Raw genomic sequence first — 21,012 nt, forward strand, 5'->3', positions numbered from 1 at the left:
GCTTTCTATCCCTCCATAGACTACACTTTGACTACATAGACTACACTCTACAACTGACACTTTGATGCTTCAAAAAGTTCATAAAGAGATCGTAAAACTAATCATAATTGGGTAATTCTATGGTGTCTAAAATCTTGGCATCGTACCGGCCTTATTTACAGCAAATTAATTAATGAACTACGTACAGTACATTGTCATAATGAAATAAAGTTATTCATATGGTGATATAATAATTTGGTCCTTTCTACTCTAGTCACCATGAACAGGATTTTTCAATAGAAATGAAAATGGAGAATGATTTAGGCACAGAGGAGTGGCAGATACTATTATTATTGGTAATATTATATAATGCTGGAATGCTGTATAATAATAAGTGCTGGAATGAAGGACTGATTACTGAATAATAGTGAACGAAGTTAGGTGTAATTTTAGAGTTATAACATGAATCAAATACCCTGAACAGTTTTCTTTTTATTACAGTTGCACAGCACACAAAACACTGGATGACATATGGCTGTTTGTAGCACTACAATAACGTATGCAGTTACGTATATCAACAGGTGAGGCCTTAGCATTTACTAAGATGATTAAATCCATTCCAATTCATCCCATGTGTTACTACTAAACAAGTGCACAATAATATTTGAATCCTGATGGATTTGTGGATGTATAGAAGGCATAAAATATTAATGATGAGGAAGACCCTGCAATTCACAAATCCTGATGAATCCCATCCTCTGCTCTACATATTTTCAGATATGATTTTGACGTAGGCTTCGACTTCTCCAGCAATATCATCGTAGGCATCGCAGGGTGGCTTCAGAATAGAGATGCCGTCTTGCACGAACAGTATGGCTTCACTGAGGTCTGTTTGCCAGCTCAATCGTTCAGACAGAATCTTAGCAAAGCTTTCAGTGCTCAACACTAGGTCTCCCAGTTTAAACGACAGAAAAGGCAAATTATGCTCCTCTGTTGGAGGCTTTACATTCTCTAACTCACTGTTTGCCAGCTGAATAGCAACTAGTGGAAGAAAAATATTTCCAAAGACTCCCATTTTGTCCGCATGAAAGTCCCTTATCACTGCAGCCTTGTCTTTCAGCGACACCCCAGTGAAGGCAATCTTATCATAAATATCAGGGTCAATGATCTTACGGATAAGCTTTTCCTCCCCTTTAGAAACTTCAAGAATCCTCCACATTGCATCCCTTACTATGGCACAGTTGTCCTTAATACTTTTACTTTTATCTGCTACGACTGGGGAGAAGCTTATTCCAAAGTGGGTATTGATTATGTTCAACAGTCTGTTGGTGATTGTGAAGTATCTGTGTATGTAGTGGTGGAGGGTCTGAGTAGATCTGATCAGTGGTTCATTCTCGTCCGTAGAGACTAAAGACTGAATCCTGGTGGCTGTTGATCAAGAGGAAAGAACAACACAATTACACTTTGTTGGCATTTGTATAAATAATCTGTGCTAACTACCTTTTTTTTTTCTAAGGTTTATTCTAGATAATTTTGTCATTTGTTAGAGCAAGACTGTATTACACCACTCATTTTAACTGATTACGCAGTGTATTACTTTAGTTTTATACACTAACTACCCCCACCCCCACTCTTCAACACAGTATGTATACTTGCCAGCAAACATTTCTGAACATCTTGTTCCAAGATTTGCAAGGAAGGGATTACTCCACATTTTCCTTTATATTAGGGTCTAGAAATAAGACAGAAACAATTAGCCTATATAAGAAAACTGGAATTACACAAACACTGTTTCAAGTGACAGACACTTTTATTTTAACATATTATATATAGTGTGTGTGTGTGTGAAGCATCTCAAAAGATAAGTAATAAAGCATAAATAATCCATCTCAACACAACATGTACACTTGCCAGTAAAGGTTTCTAAACCTCTCAGTGGCGGACATGTAATACTTGAACAATTATGCGACATGTGGCACATGTTAACGAGTTTCAGGAAATCTCTGTTTTTGCGCAAGTGCTGAGTCATCATAACTATCACATATTAATTGTTTTAAGGAGAATATTACAATAGCGCAGAGTCAATGAACAGTGCAGTCTCGCTTAAATAATTCAGGCACGCATGCAAAATAAACACACTAGTCGAATAAACAGTAAACACATCAAATAACTAAGTCAGATACAGCAAGTGGATTAACTTACATCTTCTCAGGAAGGCACACAAGCAGGTAAACACATGAAGGCTCCTCAGTGGAGTGTTGAAGAACTGCGCAGAATCAGAATATCTAGAGCTCGCAGACGCAGGGTACTCTCTCAACGTCACCAAGAGCAACGTCTCTGATTGGTCAGCTCTCCTTGACAAACACGATTCAGTCTGTAACTGATCCGAAAGCAGCTTTCCTCTTGCTATGTGAGAGACACTTCTAGGAGTTGATATGATTTGATTTTAATTTTAATTTAGTATCAAATGACAACACACACATTAGACACTTCTAATGCTAATATGCTACATTAGATAAACCTGCTGATGTCGACACAGTTATGATAAAAGCCACCACTTCCTTTTTTTTACATCATACAGTATAAACAGTGTCCCTGTGGTCTTGTTATATTTTAGTTGTAAAAGTAGGTTATTTAAAAAATAAAAACTCATTTAATTGAACAATTTACCTTATCTTAAAACATTCCACTCTTTATAGTGACACAAGGATTCTTTTAAAAAACACCTTAACAGGTAGGGTGATATCAGGTAAAATGGGCCATTTAAGGTTTAGGGGTCCCAGCCCCTCTGGAATTTAGAGCCAATGACTGCAAAGGATTTTAAACTGTTGTCATAACTGTGCTTGACAAGTAACAGGTGATTTTATTGGTTTATGGTTGCTATGGTGGGCTGGGCAATAATTCAAATCAAGACAGCACCAGAAAGCTGCATGGTAAGCAGCCTGGCATACCAAATCTAACTAAACTATTATAAGGATGATAAATCTATAAAAAAAAAAAAAACATGCACATAAAAAAACTATGCATAATATCTGTCTTGATGGCATCAATCAGAAATAATGTTGTTAGTTTGGTATATGAACATATTTTTGAAAAAGTGATGTTTTTCTTGGCGGCCCAATTTACCTTAACCCACTGAGGTAAAATGGGCCATCATCTCACAAACACACATACACGTGTTTGAGTGTGTGTGTGTGCGTGTGTAACTAAATAACTATATTTAATTAAATAATAATTATTATAATAGTCACGTTTCCATTTATGTCCCCTAATTATATATACATATATACGTGTGTGTATGTATGTATGTATGTATATATATATATACACACACACACTCACACACATATTGATACATCATCATCCTCTGCTAAACTCATCTTTAAATATATTACAATTTAACAGCTAATGCACACTGTTTTCAAGAGTGGCATCTTACTACATCTTCTTACCCTGCTTAATGCATCTAAGGTGTATAATTACATAGATATATTTCTCCAGTCCAACCCAAAAATTTATATTTTTAATTACATATAGTTATATAGTTACACACACACACACACCACTGACAGCAGTTCACTGATCTATGCTGTTCCAAAATGGACTTTTTTAATTGCACATTTGAATATGTGGGTTTGCACCCAAAATGTTTTTTTTTTATTAATGACACATATGAATATGTTTGTTTAATGCATTTTAAATGTAACTGTATAAGCAACTGTGTTTTAAAATTAAAATTGATGATAAATTACTATTTCCCTTTGCAGTTTGACTGACCCATTTTACCTGAAACTGCTCATGCAAAAAAAGTTGGCACAGCTGATGTTTCAAGAACTGTAGGGCCTAAATAATTATATTTTATTACATAATTTCAACACAAAATTATCAAAAACAGTCATTATTAATCATAAAAACACATGGAAAAAAGGCATATATGGTATTGTATTATTGTCCCAAACGATTTACCAAAAAGTGGCCCAATTTAGCTGATATCACCCTAGAAATTCTCACAAGGTTTCTAAAGAGTATTCTTGTGAAGCATAAAAGTTTGTGTGGCCACTGAATATTTTACATTAAAAATTGTTTAATTTTCATTCAATTCAGGAAATTACTAGTAAACATAGGCTATTGCATTACCTTTACTGGTGAAAAATGTGAAATGCAAACTAAATATTACTCCTTGAAATTCAATATTTTCTCAAAGATAAGGAATCATGTGATTATGACAAGCAATCAAAATGTTCTTCTTTAACAAACAAGACAATGGGAACATGGGAACTGATTTTGAGCATTTTTTCTCCAGTTTGCAAATCAAATAATGTCATCCATCTTAATTCCATGTATTTCTGCATGTGTAATGTTGTGTAATGTGTAATGTTGAAATCTAAGTTATTGTTAACATGTTATGTCAGACAGAAAGAAACATGAGTATTCTGTATCTGGAAAGATTTATACAGATAGAACAGCAACCGATGACTTGCTAAAATTCAAGATCTGATATAAATGGGGAATCAAATTCACTCCTTCTTTGAGTATTTAACTATAAACTTGACTTCGGTTATGGCATCCTGGTATTTTTCAGATGCTGGCCTGAATTCTGCCAAAGCCGCATCATATTCTGCCAGGGTCTTCTCCAGTTTATCACGCTCAAAATACCCAGCAATGAGTGAAACAATCAAATCAATTAACACCCCAAGCACGATGCTGGCAAAAACCCCTCCTGCAACTCTAGCACATGTACATGTTATGTTTGCCAGAATCGTTTTTGTTTTAATTAGATATATCACAAGAACAGCAGCTGAAACCTCACAAACTGTTTCAAGAACAACTGTAAGTGCTTTAAATCTTTGGGAACATAGAGGCAGATTTTGTATTTTCTTAAAGAAGGAAGGTTCCAGCTTCTTCTTCAGCTCCTCGTCAAACTTCTCGACTTTTGCTTGGATCTCATGCACACGTTCATTCATCACATAACAGTTCTCCTTGACAGTGGCTTTCTCATTCAGGGTGATTTCACTGAAGGATGAACCCAAGTGCTCATTGACAATCTTAGTGAGACTGTTGGTGGCCCGAAAGTTGTTTTTCATCAGCTCAATAAGCTGTTGACTTCTGCGGATGATCTTCTCCCTTCTTTCAGGATTTCCATAGTAAATCAAATCACTCATAGCCATTTTCCTTTATGTTAGGGTCTTGAAATAAGACAGAAACAATTACATAAGAAACTTGTAATAAAGGGTTTCAGGAAATCTCTGTGTTTCTTAGAAAGTGCTGAGTCATCATAACTTTATCACATAAAAATGATTTTAAGGAGAATACTACAATAAAGAAATAAATCAGCACTTCGAGAGATTGATTGCACACATAATATAAGGTATAAAGCAGAGTCAATGAACAGTGCAGTCTCGCTTAAATAATTCAGGCACGCATGCAAAATAAACACACTAGTCGAATAAACAGTAAACACATCAAATAACCAAGTCAGATACACCAAGTGGATTAACTTACATCTTCTCAGGAAGGCACACAAGCAGGTAAACACAGGAAAGGCTCCTCAGTGGAGTGTTGAAGAACTGCGCAGAACCAGAATATCTAGAGCTCGCCGACGCCCACAAGTACTCCTTGCTGCTGGGCACTTGTTTTGACGTCATGCGTCTTTAAAACGCATGCGCAAATTTGACATAATATTTTTTAAAATGTTAATGTATTAGAAAAACTCTAAAGTAGCCTAATAATGAAAGCAGCAAAAAGGAGTAGACAGTGCACATCCACAGTTTTAACTATGCCTGATCTACTGTTTGAGATGCGCCTTGCCTCGCCTGAAATGTATGCGAGAGTAGGCGGCTGAGAGGAACTGACAGATCTCTCTTCTCGCAGTGGATCTGACACCTGCGAGATCAAAGATGGATATCGCGGGATTCACGCTCGTGCACAATTAGTGTTGCTAATAAACTGCATGGAATTTAAGTTCTGTTGCTTTTATATGAAAATAAATATAGTGAACAAGGCACCCAAAGTAGCCTACTTATTTAATTCCATTCCAAATACATGTTTATCAATAATTTTTTCTTTAATACAGACATATGTTTTTTTGTTTTTTTTAAATAAAAATTACATTGCATAACCCATAGAGATCGCACTGTCAGATAGTTTGGGAATATTCACACATAAATTATACACATAAAACATGATATTAGAGTTTTAAAATCAAACATTTTAAAAGAGAACAATACATCACAGTTGTTTAAATCAATGAGCATTAAGCTGTGTCGTCAGTAAGTCGTTTCCCATCATGCTCTTGATCAGCGCAGTCGGTGGAGAGCAACTGCGCTCGCCTGCAGAATCCGACACATCCGCCTTGCGCTCGCGAGAGATTTTTGACATACGTCAGCATGACATCTGGGTTAATTGTGTTCCAGTCCACTTTTAGACACGAACAATATTAACCACCATAATTGGCCTGGTACAACAAATGAAACGTCTTCACTGACAACAGACAAGCACCTTACATAGGATAGAAAATACAAATAAATAATGTAAAAAATAAAATAAAAATAATCCTTAAAAAGAGGGACCACCACCCCGTCTGCCAGTCCAAAGGTACTGTCCCCGACCACCACGCGATGCTGCAGAGGCGTGTCAGCCAAGACAGCCCCACAACATCCAGAGACTTGAGGTACTCAGGGCGGATCTCATCCACCCCCGGTGCCTTGCCACCGAGGAGTTTCTTGACTCGGTGACTTCAGCCCGGGTGATGGACGAGTCCGCCTCCGAGCCCTCAGCCTCTGCTTCCTCAATGGAAGACGTGACGGCGGGATTGAGGAGATCCTCAATTCAATTCAATTCAATTCAATTCAATTCAATTCAATCAACTTTATTAATCCCACAAGGGGCAATCTGTTAGGAGCAGCATGTATACAATACATAACATGAATCACACACCATGTTCACAACATACAACCGTCAATCAATATGTGCACTTGCAAAAAAAAAAAAAACCCAAGGAGCCCTACACAGAATTTAAAAGTTTGATCGCAGAAGGAATGAAAGATTTGGAATGGCGGTTCGTCTTACATACAGGAAGCGCATAACGACACCCAGAAGGCAACAGAGAAAATTCACCTACCAAAGCATGTCCCGGAGAGGCAAGGATACTCCCTGCCTTCCGAACTATTTGTTGGTTACAGAAGACATTAAGGTCTCTCTGTTTCACACCGATAATTTTTGAACAGATTTTTACAATGTTGTTCAAGCTATTCCTGTCTTTAACTGTCAAGTTGTGGAACCAGCAGATAGAAGAAAAACTTAAAAGACTCTCAATAAAAGACTGGTAAAATCTACACAAAATGACCGGCGTGACAGAAAAAGAATTTAGTTTACGGAGAAGGTAAATTCTCTGTTGCCCCTGTTTCACGATGGCAGCGCTGTTTATATCAAACTTAAGATGGTCATCAAAAACAGTGCCCAAATATTTATATGATGAAACAATTTCCACCTTTACGTTATGTATGATTGCTCTCGGAAACAGTATCTCTATTTCACCCAAAGTCAATAATTAATTATTTGGTTTTAGATACATTTAAATCAAGGCAATGTTTATCACACCATGAGATAAAGTCAGTCAGAGCATTCCCATGGTCAGATACTGGACCTTGGCGTAGTGATAACAACGCAGTGTCATCGGAAAATTTCACCATATAGCTGTTCTCCTGTGCGCTTCTGCAGCCATTTGTGTACATGATAAAAAAAGGGGTGAAAGAACACACCCTTGGGGTAATCCTGTAGAGAGCAATAAGGGATCTGATAAATGGCCATTTACAAATACCCTCTGCTCTCTAACAGTTAAAAACTCTAAAATCCATAAAACAAGTTGGTGAGGCAAGTTAAAATCACACAGCAGCTTGTCTATTAAAATATATGGCTGCACTGTATTAAAAGCTGAAGAAAAGTCTGCAAACAGAAGCCTAGCATGGGATTTTGGTTTGTCTAAATGCTTATATACACTATTCAAGATAAAAAGCTTTGCATCCTCTACTCCCCTCCCTGCTCGATAGGCAAATTGCAGGGGGTCAAGTCTACCCTCTATAGATGATAGCACCACATTTTTAACGATTTTTTCAAATACCTTCATAATTAGTGATGTTAAAGCGACAGGCCTAAAAGATCCTCAAAGTATTCCTTCCACCGTCCGATGATATCCCCAGTCGAGGTCAACAGCTGCCCACCTCCACTGTAGACAGCATTGGTAGGGCACTGCCTCCCTCTCCTGAGGCGCCGGACGGTTTGCCAGAATCTCTTCGAGGCCGACCGATAGTCCTTCTCCATGGCCTCACCGAACTCCTCCCAGGCCTGAGTTTTTGCCTCCACAACCATCCGGGCTGCACAGTCCGCTTGGTCTGCCGGTACCCGTCAGCTGCCTCAGGAGTCCCACAAGCCAACCAGGCCCGATAGGACTCCTTCTTCAGCTTGAAGGCATCCCTTACTTCCGGTGTCCACCACCGGGTTCGGGGATTGCCGCCTCGACAGGCACCGGAGACCTTACGGCCACAGCTCCGAGCGGCCGCATTGACAATAGAGGTGGAGAACATGGTCCACTCAGACTCAACATCCCCAGACTCCCTCGGGATCCGGTCGAAGCTCTGCCGGAGGTGGAAGTTGAAGATCTCTCTGACAGGAGATTTGGCCAAACGTTCCCAGCAGACCCTCACAGTACGTTTGGGTCTGCCGAGTCTGTCCAGCTTCCTCCCCCGCCATCGGATCCAACTCACCACCAGGTGGTGATCAGTTGACAGCTCCACCCCTCTCTTCATCCGAGTGTCCAAGACATACGGCTGCAGGTCAGATGAAACAACCACAAAGTCGATCATCAACCTCCGAATCCAAAGAAGTTAACCTGACGATGAAGATGCCAGAAGAAGACAGGAAGATGTTGTCTCAAAGAGATTGAGCAAAGATCTGACCTAATCAGATACTCTTAAAGGTCCTATCAGTTCACACCCATTTGTTGAGGTGACCAATCTAAGATGACCTGGAGAAAGTCTTTTTTTTTCCATCTAATCTCCATTTGCTTGTTCATGTTGGCATGGAGAATTTGTGCAATCTTTCCACAAAAGTATGGTACAAATATTTATGATGCAATTTATCAAAACATGTTGTACACCATTGATTATAAAATCAAAAGGGGATTATTTTGATACTAAGAAAGAGGGGATTTGAAGACATTAAAGCAATGATAGATCATCTTTGGATATCAACATTGGAAGTTACTCTAACATAACTAAAGAATCATAGCTAGTAAAACTAATTAAACATAGGGACATGCATAAAACACAGGAGAAATACTATAAACATTTGGGAAAGTTTGTGGGTAAGAATGGAGTAAATGTCCTTTGTGTATTGGAGTTTGTCTCTATAGTCTTTAACCAAATGGCCAGTGTCTCCTGTGCTGTCTTTGCGGGTGGCAGACACAGTCTCTTGCTGAGATCGTTCAGTGGAGCCGAGGTGATAATGGTCTTTGAAGAGAACTGGTCTTAGGGCCGATGACAACAGGGGAGAGGGGGAAGGTTTTCTGATGCCTAGGTCATTTTGATTAAGGCCATTCGTTACAGAGGTAATACATATGAGAAAATGTATGTCATTTAATCTTGTTGTGTTGCGTAAAAGGAAAGACAGTAACGCGCAGAGACCTTCACCTGTTCTATTGGATACCGCAATTGGAGCGATCTAGATGGGCTTACACATTCAGTATGCCTCAAGTTTGCATAATTAATTCTGTAATTTTCCTGTTTATTACTGTAAAGCTGCTTTGAATCAATCTGTACTGTATAAAGCACTGTAGAAATTAAGGTGACTTGACACTTATACTGAATGTTTGTTTATAGTGGAGGATATTATTTACCCGAAAAACTGTAAACATCAAGTGAAACTGAAATATTAATGTATAGCCTACTATATTAAACCCAGATAGTGATTATGTTTATCCTTTATTTTGGGACATCACTGGCAACTTTTCCAAGATGCTTGGAATATCCAACCTGCAATCGAGTATGTAAAAAGATTAAGACACACAAAAAAATGCTGTTAAAAAGATTTGATCAAATATAATGAATGAAAAATCATCATTTGAAAAACAAGGCATATTTTTTAAGGTTTAATCTGAGAATATGAATGTAAAAGCAAAATGAATGTTCAGAAATCTAAAATTAAAACTGCATAAGAAAGTCATATCTTAAATCAAAGATATGAAGCATGTAATGTGTCAAATACTCAAGATCATGTATTTTGCTTTAAAAAAACACCACCAACAGAATGTTTTAAACACTTTATTTTATTTTAATGTTTAATAATCACATCATAGTTAACAATTAACCACAATAAACACCTCATTCAAATCAAAAAAATATAATGAAATTCAATTTTCATGGAAAAACTCAAAAACAAAGGAAACAAACCAACAAAAACCTTGCAAATGATGAGAGTCTGGCAACAGTCTCACCTGGTTTCTGAATGTTCTACTCGTATCAGCTTACGCTTCTGACTGCACCACAAGAAACCAAATCGACTACATCAATGTCACGTTTCTTTAGCTTCCATGTTACTTTAGGGTTGTACATCTTTTTGTTCCAGGGCAACATCTCTCCCAGATTACTCCCAGATAATAATAATAAAAAAAAAAATCATCATCATAACAACAACAACAATAATTGGACCTCTCCTCTCCCTGATTCAACGGGATGCCCTGGTCCTTCATGGCACAATAAAATCTGTGCAATTGAAACACATTCAATGCAACCCCCCCATTTTAGTTCTGACAGTGTTATTCAGAGCATCTTTCTCTTGTAAGACTAAGATTCATAGAAACATAAGGGGTTATGTGAGATTCATAAACATTATTAGTAGACGTTAAGAGAACATGGGCTAAATATCGATGCCCACCTGAACGTCACGTGACCCACCCGGCATCATCTGGGCATAAGCGCTAAGCTAGCCACGACATTAAAGACACGGCGGCCAAATACATGTGCTTTAATAGATTTCAAGACATTTGTTCTCTGCATTTTTCACTGGAAAGAAGAAATGCAGGGCCAAAAACGGCAATACTAATATAAACATTAGCCATTAAAGGTGCATAATATCAGCCCTCGCTTTCTTTGATCATTTATCATTGCCTTCACTTTTGTGCCAATATTAAATGCATTCACAGAGATAGCAATACAACCATTTGCTAACAATGCGGAGAGAAACTGTAAATGCATGTAGAGAATATCAATGATCCTGTGATTGTTCTCGGGGTTTCATTCAGCGATTCAAACGCGTTTCACTACAAACACCATTACAGTCCTGAAAGACTACAGGACCTTAAAGAAAGCAACCCATAGTGTTCAAAAGCTGAACACAGCTCAAATACTAATATTTACACACCTCTCATTTCTTGAAAAAAAAAAAAAAAAAGACTACACAAAAAAAATCTGGGTTGTTTCAGCCCATGGTTGGGTCAAATATGGACAAACGTTGAGTTGGGTTCATATTTGACCCAATGGGTTGAAACAACCAAGAATTTTTTTAGACTGCATAAATAATATCCATTATTGCCCAAAATCATCAATTAGTAAATTAACATAACCATTGTTTTGGCATTTTCCCAATTCATAGGTGAATTATTTTGAATGCAAATGAGAATACATCATGAAGTTACATTGTTCTACTTGTATTCGTTATCTAAAGCAATATTCAAATCTTATTTAACAGAAGCTCTCTCTCTCTCAAATGCTGTGGATTTCCTAACATGGTCATGCATTTGCCAATTATTTCAAGCAATCACAGAACATGTCTTGATCTTAATGTGTTACGCTGTCATGCATGATGTGTAGATTTGTAAATGTCAAAATCTGGGGTTCGTCATACTGACAGTCTTATTGCTTTGCATGTTCTGGGATTAAAGAGGTCAGACGAGAAGAAGAAATATATGCAACGAAGCTTCATAATTTGTCATACTCATAAAAAGGAAAGCGCTTTAAAGAACGTCTGTCCGGCCCACGAACTGCTGATGAAAACCGATGTGCAACCTTAAAAGAGATAAACCGAAAATGCTACAAGAGAAATAAGCTACAAGCTTTCGACTCACGTGATGCAAAGTTCTTACTCTTAGAAAAAGACCAGCAGAAACATACGCAATAATATTAAAACCACCACCAGACTCACTCACAATTTCACTGGTTTCTCATAAAGCAACTATTAAAAGTACGTAAAAGGTTTTCAAGCTGTGACATTCTGTCTTTGCACCCATTAAAGGCAGGGAATTAGAAGAGTCTATCGTCCCAGGCACAAACTCGGCTCCGGGTCCATCATTCCCACGGGAAACACACTGTACCTACTGTATATGATGCCGAAACATCAACAATTCATGACACAAACCCCTCTTTAAATCGTCTACAGTGTTCGTCTCCACACTTCGTCAGATTCAAGAGCTTTGTGAAAAAGAAGTACACTTTTAAAAAGAGTAGCCTACTTATTAACGACATTAGAATATACTTACAGTAAGTGCATCCACACACTTAAACGTCAACTGAAATTAATTAAAAATGTACTATAAATGATTTTAAATGCAGTTAGTTGAGCCACAAGTAGGGTTTATATGTTAAGTGTAATTACTTGGTATTGTCTTGAGCTGACAAGACATTATATATTGAATATCACACTACAGTTACAATTATAATCAAGTACTTTACATGTGCTTTTGTATGTTAGTCAACACTTCAAAATAATTAAACTTCTTTAAAGAACGGCAAAGCTTATTATAACGGATGTACTTTCATCTTTTACTTAGACATTATTACAAACTTGTGTCAGGAAACTCACTCTTTTTAAGCACTTAAGTCTTTAATTTTATTTTTATACTTTTTAAAATATACTTTTACAATTTGAAGTGCATTACATACAATTAAGCGCGCTTCTTTTTCACAAGTTTATCTTTCTTCACACCTCAGACCTTCTTCACGTTCACGAACCCGTCTGGATCTGCGTTTGACACGATGAGCGCCGTTTACTGTGCGTGTACGTCGAGTTTAAAGTCTTATAGGCATTTCAGGAGAGCGTTATATTGCTTTACAATAACAAGGAAAAGGAAACATCCGCTGGTCACGGAAATAAAACGAAAGGATACGAAGAGTTAAAGTAAACCGTTTAACAACACAGTTCAATGCTACAGTATTCACTCAAACACACATCACGAAACAGAGTTTTAGAGAGAGACTCAGATAGCCTATGGGATTCAGTTTCAGCTCTACTGGAGGTCAAAGGTGAGGCGAGAGAGGGTCACATGATGCTGCCTTCAAATCACGCGGGAATGATCGTGCTTACGAGACGGACGCCACACAATCTCGTAACTAATGTCAGGAAAGCTTTTATTGGCCGTTTGAATAGTGTGTGTTTTAATGATTTCTTTTGTGTACCGCTGCCCAGAAGATCTTTATTTAGCTAATTAATGAAGCTTTAACACAACAATGACGTCCATTCAGACAGAAAACGCAAACTTATGTCAATTTTGCTGCTTTCCAAAAGTCATGTTTGGTGAACCTGTATCCCATAAAGACGTGTGAACGATACAGAAGACGGCGTGAACTTTAAATCTGCAGAAATGAAGTTAAGCTGAGAATATTGCGTATTTTTTACATTTTGGATGCATTACTTGTTTTTAAAAATGATGCCGTGTTCATAGAATTCTAGTGTCTGTGGTTTAAAGCTTCATGCAACCAAACTACATTTCCCATCATGCTCTGTGGCGTCATTAGAGTTATGAAACGCACCAGTTGCACTAATTCTCTGCTCTTTGCCACTAAAAGAAGCTTCTGAAAGTGAAGAAAACATGATTTTCTCCATCTTCCAGCATATCGGATGTGATGTTATAATGGATATTTGATTATGTAAAGCACTTTGAACTGCATTCATAAGTACGATCTTCCCCGGAGGACTTGAAGGCAGCGAGAGATGATGTCCAGATGGATCCAGATGTGTGTGTATGTGGTGATCAGATCAGCTACACCATGATTATGAATACCGAGTGGAGAGTTGCAACACTGATAAAGAAAGAAACGAAAGCAACTAAACTAGATTCATGCTCTACAACGAGTGACGTCGCAGGTGTTGTGACTGTTAGGTGTGAGTTTAGCCGTGATCTCAGCAAACCCCATCCAGACCGTTACCGGAAGGGCGAGTATTTCGCTCACAATCCACTTCTTTTTTTAAGCGCATCCTGATGACTGTACCAATCAGGAATGACGGTCAAGAACGTCAACAAACAGCACACCAATCATATGAGTCTTAGCAATGGTAGGAGGCGGGGTTTAGGGAGCAGCGGACCAATGAAAAGAGAGATCATGTCCGGAGGTCGTTGAGCGAGCCGACTTCGCCCCGTTGTTCTTGTGAGGAGACGAAGGCCGGGGTGGTGTGAGAGCGAGGGATGAGGGAGTCGGTGAGCGAAACGCTGCTGTGGAAAACAGGACTGTCACTCGAGACGGGCCAGGTGATGATGTCAGCGCCGTGGTCCGTGCGAGAGCGGGCGTTCTCGCGGAAATTTAGCTTGAAAGACTCAATCTGCATCAGAGTGTGGAGAAAGACAGGACAGAGGAGGAACAGGACACACACAAGGGGAGGAGAGGAAGCGTGGGGGGTTGAAATGAAGAGGGAAGAGTGATAGTTAAAAGTCGAGTTAGATGCCTGAAAAATAAGAAGAGGTCAAGACCAGAGATGTGTCACATGATCAGAGGAGTGTCCTGTTAAACATCAGTTCAGCACAGAGGTCGAGCCGCTTATGAATCCACACCCGAAACAATCAATCATTTCATTAGTTACATATTCAATTTGTTTTGAACATTTGAATGTTATTTTTAATGTTTTAATCACTATTTAGATTTTACTTAAAAAAATGGAACATGCTTTTACTCAATCTTTTGACTTTACTTGAATAAAATATTAAATTAAATGTTTTTATGTAATATTTAGATTTCTACTTCAAGTAAAATGTTACATTCAATGTTTTATTCAATCTTTTTGAATTTACTTCAAAATATTGAATAAAACATTCAATGTAACATTTTATTTAAGTAACTTACAAACATTAAATTCAATATTTTACAATTTTTACTTTAAAATTAAAAATGTTACTTGATACATTTAAGCTTTTTATTCAATGCTTTGATTTTATTTTTATTTCAATATTTAGATTTCACTTTCACTTTTTTCAGTGTTTTCCTTTCTTCAATATTATGATTTAACCTAAAAAATAAATAAATGTTACATTCAATGTTTTTGATTATAAAAACTATTAGCCAATTAATCATCTTTCTACGACATTATTGGTTTTGAATTCATAATCGGTCGACCTCTCGTACAGTAATAAACCAGACAACGAAATAACACAATTTACATGGTGCTTAAAATTAAGAACTAAAGATGAAAAACTAAAAAAACTAATAGTGTGTATGAAATAATGGAGAAACAAATAATATTCAGTTGTAAATGAGGAGATGGAATCTGGCATTTCTACAGGAACTCTAGTCTGACGGGGCTTCGGCCGGGGCGCTGGGCGACACACACACTTACTTGTTTCAGGGATGAGCGAGTCCAGGCCCTGCGGGTCCCGGAGCTCGTCACTCCTGCAGGGGCCGCCCTCCTTCAGCCCATTCTCCTGGGCAGGGGCCGAGACACCACTAGAGGGAGCCCCGCTAGCCTCAGTCTCCTGCGCACCCTCAGCCTAAAACACACAGCAGGGGTCAATAGCACAGATGCGGGTGAGATGCTGATGATGCAGAGCCAGGAGTGTGTGCTTCACACTATATAAATCAAAACCTTGCATGGAGAAGCAAGATGACTGACATACAGGACCAGTTTGGATGCACTGGACTGAATCTGTCATTGCTTAAAAGAGTGAAATTAAAATGACTGGTTGATTTGTCCTGAATGTTTTTGGTCACTATACATTTCTTATACGGTTATTCTAAAATGAAACACTAGACTGGTTCTGTATATCCATGCAGAGAACAAAGCAAAACATTAAAACAGAGTAATAATAAAATCATGACTAAAGAACCTCATGAATGTATATGGTCGACTATCATGCGGAACTGACTTAACCTTTAATTTCAACTGTTATAATTACAAGGATGAATTGAATGGCAATGAATAGAATCCCATGCAAATGGATATGCCTGTCAATCATTAAAATGCATGTATTTTTAATACATATAATGTGCAATTTTTCAATCATTATAAACACGTCAGCAAGGACTGAAAACTACAGTGCTGAATTAAAACTAAAGTTTTCATCCAAAATAAAATGTACAGGTTATATTTACAGTTTAATATTAATTACATATTAAGTCAAAAGACTCAAATTCACATTGTTTTCTCAGTAAACGTATATGGTAAAGTTTAAAAATGTAGATGATGGGTAAAACAACAATGAGCGCAGCGAGTGGTCATGTGACTGAAATGGATGGCCATAGGCTGAGGGGCAGGTGACATCATAATCACACCGACGCCTGAAGCCACCAGTAAGAGTTTGGAAACAAACCAGAACCAATGAAAGCTCCAGCTGTCCCTAACCATCATTCCCATGTTAATAACATGCTTTCAGATCTCCAGTTTAGTCTTTCTGTTGCCTGACACACCAGAGAAACTAAGCATAATGTATAAGCATATATTTTAATATACATGTACTAAGTGATTGTTCTGGGTTTGGAATGAACACAGTAAAAACACATGGACTTAAAACAAATAAAAACATGAAAAATAACATTGATCAAAGACATGTTCTTTCAGCATGTTTAACACTTTCCATGCAAGCGTAATGTTTCAGTACTTACCACTGATATATAATAAAGCAAAGCTGTGAGTGTTATTCAAATCTCTCTTGTTCTTGTGTGCAATATTCATATTCGGATGAATGCATGAATGAGTTTTAAGAGTCTGTTCCTCAAAAATCTACATATGACTTCAGTGGATTTTGAATAGTCAAATTATTTATATAGTGCTTTTCACAATACACAGTTTCAAAGCATGATGCTAATGTTTATAATATCTTAATATCTTCATGCCTTTTAGTCACATTTCTCAGATTAGAGCTGAACGACAATATAGCTACAATATAAGCAATCAAGCCGTCGAGATTTGCTATACATATACATATATATATATATATATATATATATATATATATTGATTTATGTGAGTGTACTGTACTTTATGCTTGCAAATAAAGTTCTATAATAAAGTATATAAAGTCAGAATAAAGTATGCGATAATAGTCAACATTTTTGCAATATTTTGGTGATTATTTGGTATCTACTATATTGTACCCTTGTGTAAAACTATATATACACAATATAGCAAATCTCGACTGCTAATATGATGCTGGAGTCATGGACTACTGTAATCATACTTTATGAACATCATCTTTTATATTTCATTGAAATTATGAGGGTTTTGGAAAAACATGAGGGTGAGACAGAGGAAAGATTATTAAAAAACAAATAATTTTGGGGTGAATTATTCCTTTAAACACTAAAAACACCAAAACATGTTTTGGTTACACTTTATTTTAAGGTGACGTACTGATATCATTAATTAACTACATGTACTTACTATAGAGTTACGGTTAGGGTTTGGTTTAGTAACGTAACTACATCATCTTAGTGTACAATAAAGTGTTACCGATGTTTTATTTAAGAATGTCTGAATTAATGCACATTAATCACTTGGTCCTCATTACATCTACACCAGGTTTACTCGTGATGGATGTTTGACTGTGATGCGGATCTGCATGAACTCTCACCTTGACGTTCCCGCCACCGGGCTCATGATTGACGTTATCCATCGAGCCCACCTTGGACTGAGCTTTATCCTTAAAGTTCACCTTATGGCTCTCGATCTTGACTTCCCCTCCACCTACAGACAATCATCACACACGCAAACCGATCGCTTTAAAACAAGCTCGAGGAGCAACTGAAAACACGAACGCGGTGTCGCTCTCATCATACCTGGCTTATGTTTGATGTTGCTTTTGGATCCACACTTGGAGGTCACTTTACTCAAGTCAACCTTCTTGGTGAGAATCTGGACCTGTGAACAAATATAATCATCTGATACGACCAGAGAAAGCTGTTCAAGACAGAAATAAAGTGCCATGCAGTGACTGAACACCAGGTGACGAGGAAAACCAAACAATGACATCGGAGCTGATCTCTAAACTCTTGAGTGAGGGAAAGTGAGATTTCAGAGAGAGATTTGAAGAAGATTATGAACAAACGTCAGGAATCCAAACCTCTGCTGTCACCATGATTGGGTTATAATGTTGTTTTGGATTTGGGAAAAGGATTTGGCAGCGTTCCTCCCGGAGCATCAGCAGCTCTTATTTGTTCATAAGCGAAGAAAGCGCCTCATTGTTTGCGTCAGCGTTCATGTGGCACAATGGACAGAATGATGGTGTTTGTTTGAACAACGACTACACCGCATGCAGTAACGTTACTTACGTTCCCTCCACCAGGAATATGTTTGATATTGTCCTTGGAGCCCAAGCGGGAAGTCACGTGACTGTAGTCCACTTTTTTGGAGACTATCTGAACCTATAACACAGCACGGCGGGCCGGGAGGGACGGGACACCAGGGAGGAGCAGGTTAGAGAGGAAAGACAACAGACGACACAAGCAGAAGCATCTAAAAGCAACCAGCACCCATTAATGCACTGCGCATCGACAACGTTAGTGTTCGTCTTCCCTCGTCTGTGAACTTTAGCCCTGTTTAAGTGAACTGAGAACTGATTTAGACTGAGGAATTGATGAATACTGAGGTTCAAATGAACATTGTGATGCAGGGATACTCAAGTCCTCAAGGCTTCTCAGTGGACCGGCACCAAAATTTTACATTTAATTTGAATGGCATAACAATACTCTCATTATAATCAATGAAGCAGTGTCTCCGCTGCAAACACTTACAATAGAAGCGTTTGTTTTATTGGCTCATTGATAATCTATTGTAGACAATCTTGACTACGAGTGTTATTGTTGTGATTGTTGTTTACTGCACTTTTTAAAACTGAATAAGTAATATTATTATCATTATCTATTATTTTAGCGTTTTCTTAAGTCGTCCCTGAAACATGCAGTTTGAGTATCCCTGCTGTGATGTATGATGTGATGTGTAGCATTCATTAATGAGGTGCAAGAGACAAACACTAATAAAATATAATATTTTGATAAAAACCCAATGTGAATATTCCAAAGATCTCCAGAAGGAAAGATGGAAAGATGAGTGGTTGAACAATATGTGTTTTTAATGGCTGATAACAAGATCATATAACAAGATATTATATATTAATTCAACATTACAAACCAAAAACATAAATTATTACTCCATTACATATTTAAAATTACAAATAAAATATTTTAATATTTTTATAAAATATACTACATATTTTCAAAGTTTAATATTAAAATATTACATCAAAATTATATATATATATATATATATATATATATATATATATATATATATATATATATATATATATTTATTTAATTATTAATTATATATTTTTTTGCAAATTAAAAAATAAAAATAAATATTATAACAATTAATACACTATAAAATATGCATACAATTTGATAATTCAATATAAAATAATATATTAATTAGTAATTAATAAATATATTATTTAATTGAATATATAATAAATATTATATTTTATTAAAAAAAAAATATTGAAACATACATACATACATACACACACATACACACACACACACACACACACACAAAAATAAAAAATAATAATAATACACACACACACACACACACACACACACACAGATCTGTGTAGGCTTGTTGAGCAGAGAATGAGAGTTTGGAAAGACTGAGAGTGACAGTCAGAGGCATGAGTGTGTGAAGGGCTGATGGGTTGAACTCACTTTGCCCTGGCTGGTCTCTTTGGAGAGCGAGGTGTGTGTGTCCGTCCTGCTCTGAGACACTGTGACCTGCAGATACACCCCTCCAGTCACTCACATGTGTGGAAACGGCTCTATCATACTCATCTACGGCCTAAATCCTACGGTAATCGCATGTAAAAACTGGGAAAACACTTCAGGATCAGGAGGAAAAGACGGGAACAGGCAGAACTGGGGCGGGTTAGTGACGTTCTTCTCACGTGAGTTTCACGTTTATATGGACAAACTCCAGACATGCACGGGATTCTGGGTGAAACATCATCATGCTGCAAACACAACTGGCTTTACAACCGCGATGATACTCTGGTACTAAACGAAGCTCTTGGATTTGTGCATCTGCATCTGTGGTGACAGGAGACGTTTCTCAAGCACATCAGGAACAGCAGAGTGTTAGCGAGTCACAGAAAGAGCTCAGCCAGGAAAAAGACCAGGATGAACAACAAACATGGGAGAGATGCAATACCAGAAAGTGAAGCTATGACATCAGGACATGAGTGATCAATAATGATTATGAAGACTGGAGCTAAATATACAGGGAGTCATCTAGAAGTAAACATGAGCAGAGAATACAGACTCACGCTCGTCTCCGTTTACACACAGCAAATGAACATCTGTGTCCAAAACTTAACAGGAAGTGACTGAACAGGCAGCGTTTGGGCATTTAGAGAACATTTAAAGACTGCAATACCCTTTCTTTAAATTATATTTATAAATTCATTTAGGTATGTGGACAGCGAAGGATGCATCTAGTAAATATTTAAGTACATTTCAATATTTCAATATATTTTTTATATTACGTGTATATCTATATAAATACTATATCTAGAATATTTATTATATATAATGTATTCAATTATTTATATATATATACACAGTGCTATGCATAAGTTTAGACACCCATGCTAAAGTTGACTAAAAAGAGGAATAAAAAATCATCTTTTGGAAATTGAACTTAATGCCTTAATTAAAAAAAATAGGAAAAATCCAACCTTTAAGGACACCAATTTTGTTTGTGAATGAATAATGTATCGTAAATAAATAA

At 37.3% G+C, this 21,012-nt stretch overlaps 2 protein-coding genes and 1 long non-coding RNA gene across 20 annotated transcripts in view; all 3 read right to left on the bottom strand.

The window, feature by feature from the left end:
- Positions 1 to 458: 458 nt before the first annotated feature.
- Positions 459 to 2,220, bottom strand: LOC311075537 (uncharacterized protein). Its single transcript, XM_084103034.1, has 2 exons — positions 2,182 to 2,220; positions 459 to 1,407 (listed from the first exon to the last, which is right to left on the bottom strand). Exon 2 carries the CDS (start codon positions 1,196 to 1,198, stop codon positions 743 to 745), a length of 456 nt encoding a protein of 151 aa, XP_083959160.1. The 5' UTR covers positions 1,199 to 1,407; positions 2,182 to 2,220; the 3' UTR covers positions 459 to 742.
- Positions 2,221 to 4,282: 2,062 nt separating this feature from the next.
- On the bottom strand, positions 4,283 to 5,592 carry LOC311075538. The gene is made up of 2 exons (XR_014604516.1): positions 5,482 to 5,592; positions 4,283 to 5,165 (listed from the first exon to the last, which is right to left on the bottom strand). It is a non-coding gene; the product is annotated as an uncharacterized lncRNA (long non-coding RNA).
- A 4,690-nt stretch (positions 5,593 to 10,282) lies between these two features.
- Positions 10,283 to 21,012, bottom strand: part of LOC311075193 (uncharacterized protein) — a 77,910-nt gene continuing 67,180 nt past the window's right edge. For 9 of the 18 annotated variants that reach the window (XM_084102406.1, XM_084102399.1, XM_084102394.1 and 6 more), the window contains 6 exons: positions 19,935 to 20,000; positions 18,501 to 18,593; positions 18,009 to 18,090; positions 17,804 to 17,916; positions 15,574 to 15,724; positions 10,283 to 14,688 (listed from right to left, as the gene is read on the bottom strand). In XM_084102406.1, coding sequence (XP_083958532.1) covers positions 14,681 to 14,688; positions 15,574 to 15,724; positions 17,804 to 17,916; positions 18,009 to 18,090; positions 18,501 to 18,593; positions 19,935 to 20,000 — 513 coding nt within the window. In that variant the 3' untranslated portion in view covers positions 10,283 to 14,680. The remainder of the gene's footprint in view (positions 14,689 to 15,573; positions 15,725 to 17,803; positions 17,917 to 18,008; positions 18,091 to 18,500; positions 18,594 to 19,934; positions 20,001 to 21,012) is intronic. The other 9 variants (XM_084102408.1, XM_084102405.1, XM_084102396.1 and 6 more) reach the window with 7 other exon arrangements.

Source organism: Abramis brama, assembly GCF_963993115.1.
Source record: "Abramis brama genome assembly, chromosome: 24".
Classification (NCBI taxonomy): Eukaryota; Metazoa; Chordata; class Actinopteri; order Cypriniformes; family Leuciscidae; genus Abramis; species Abramis brama.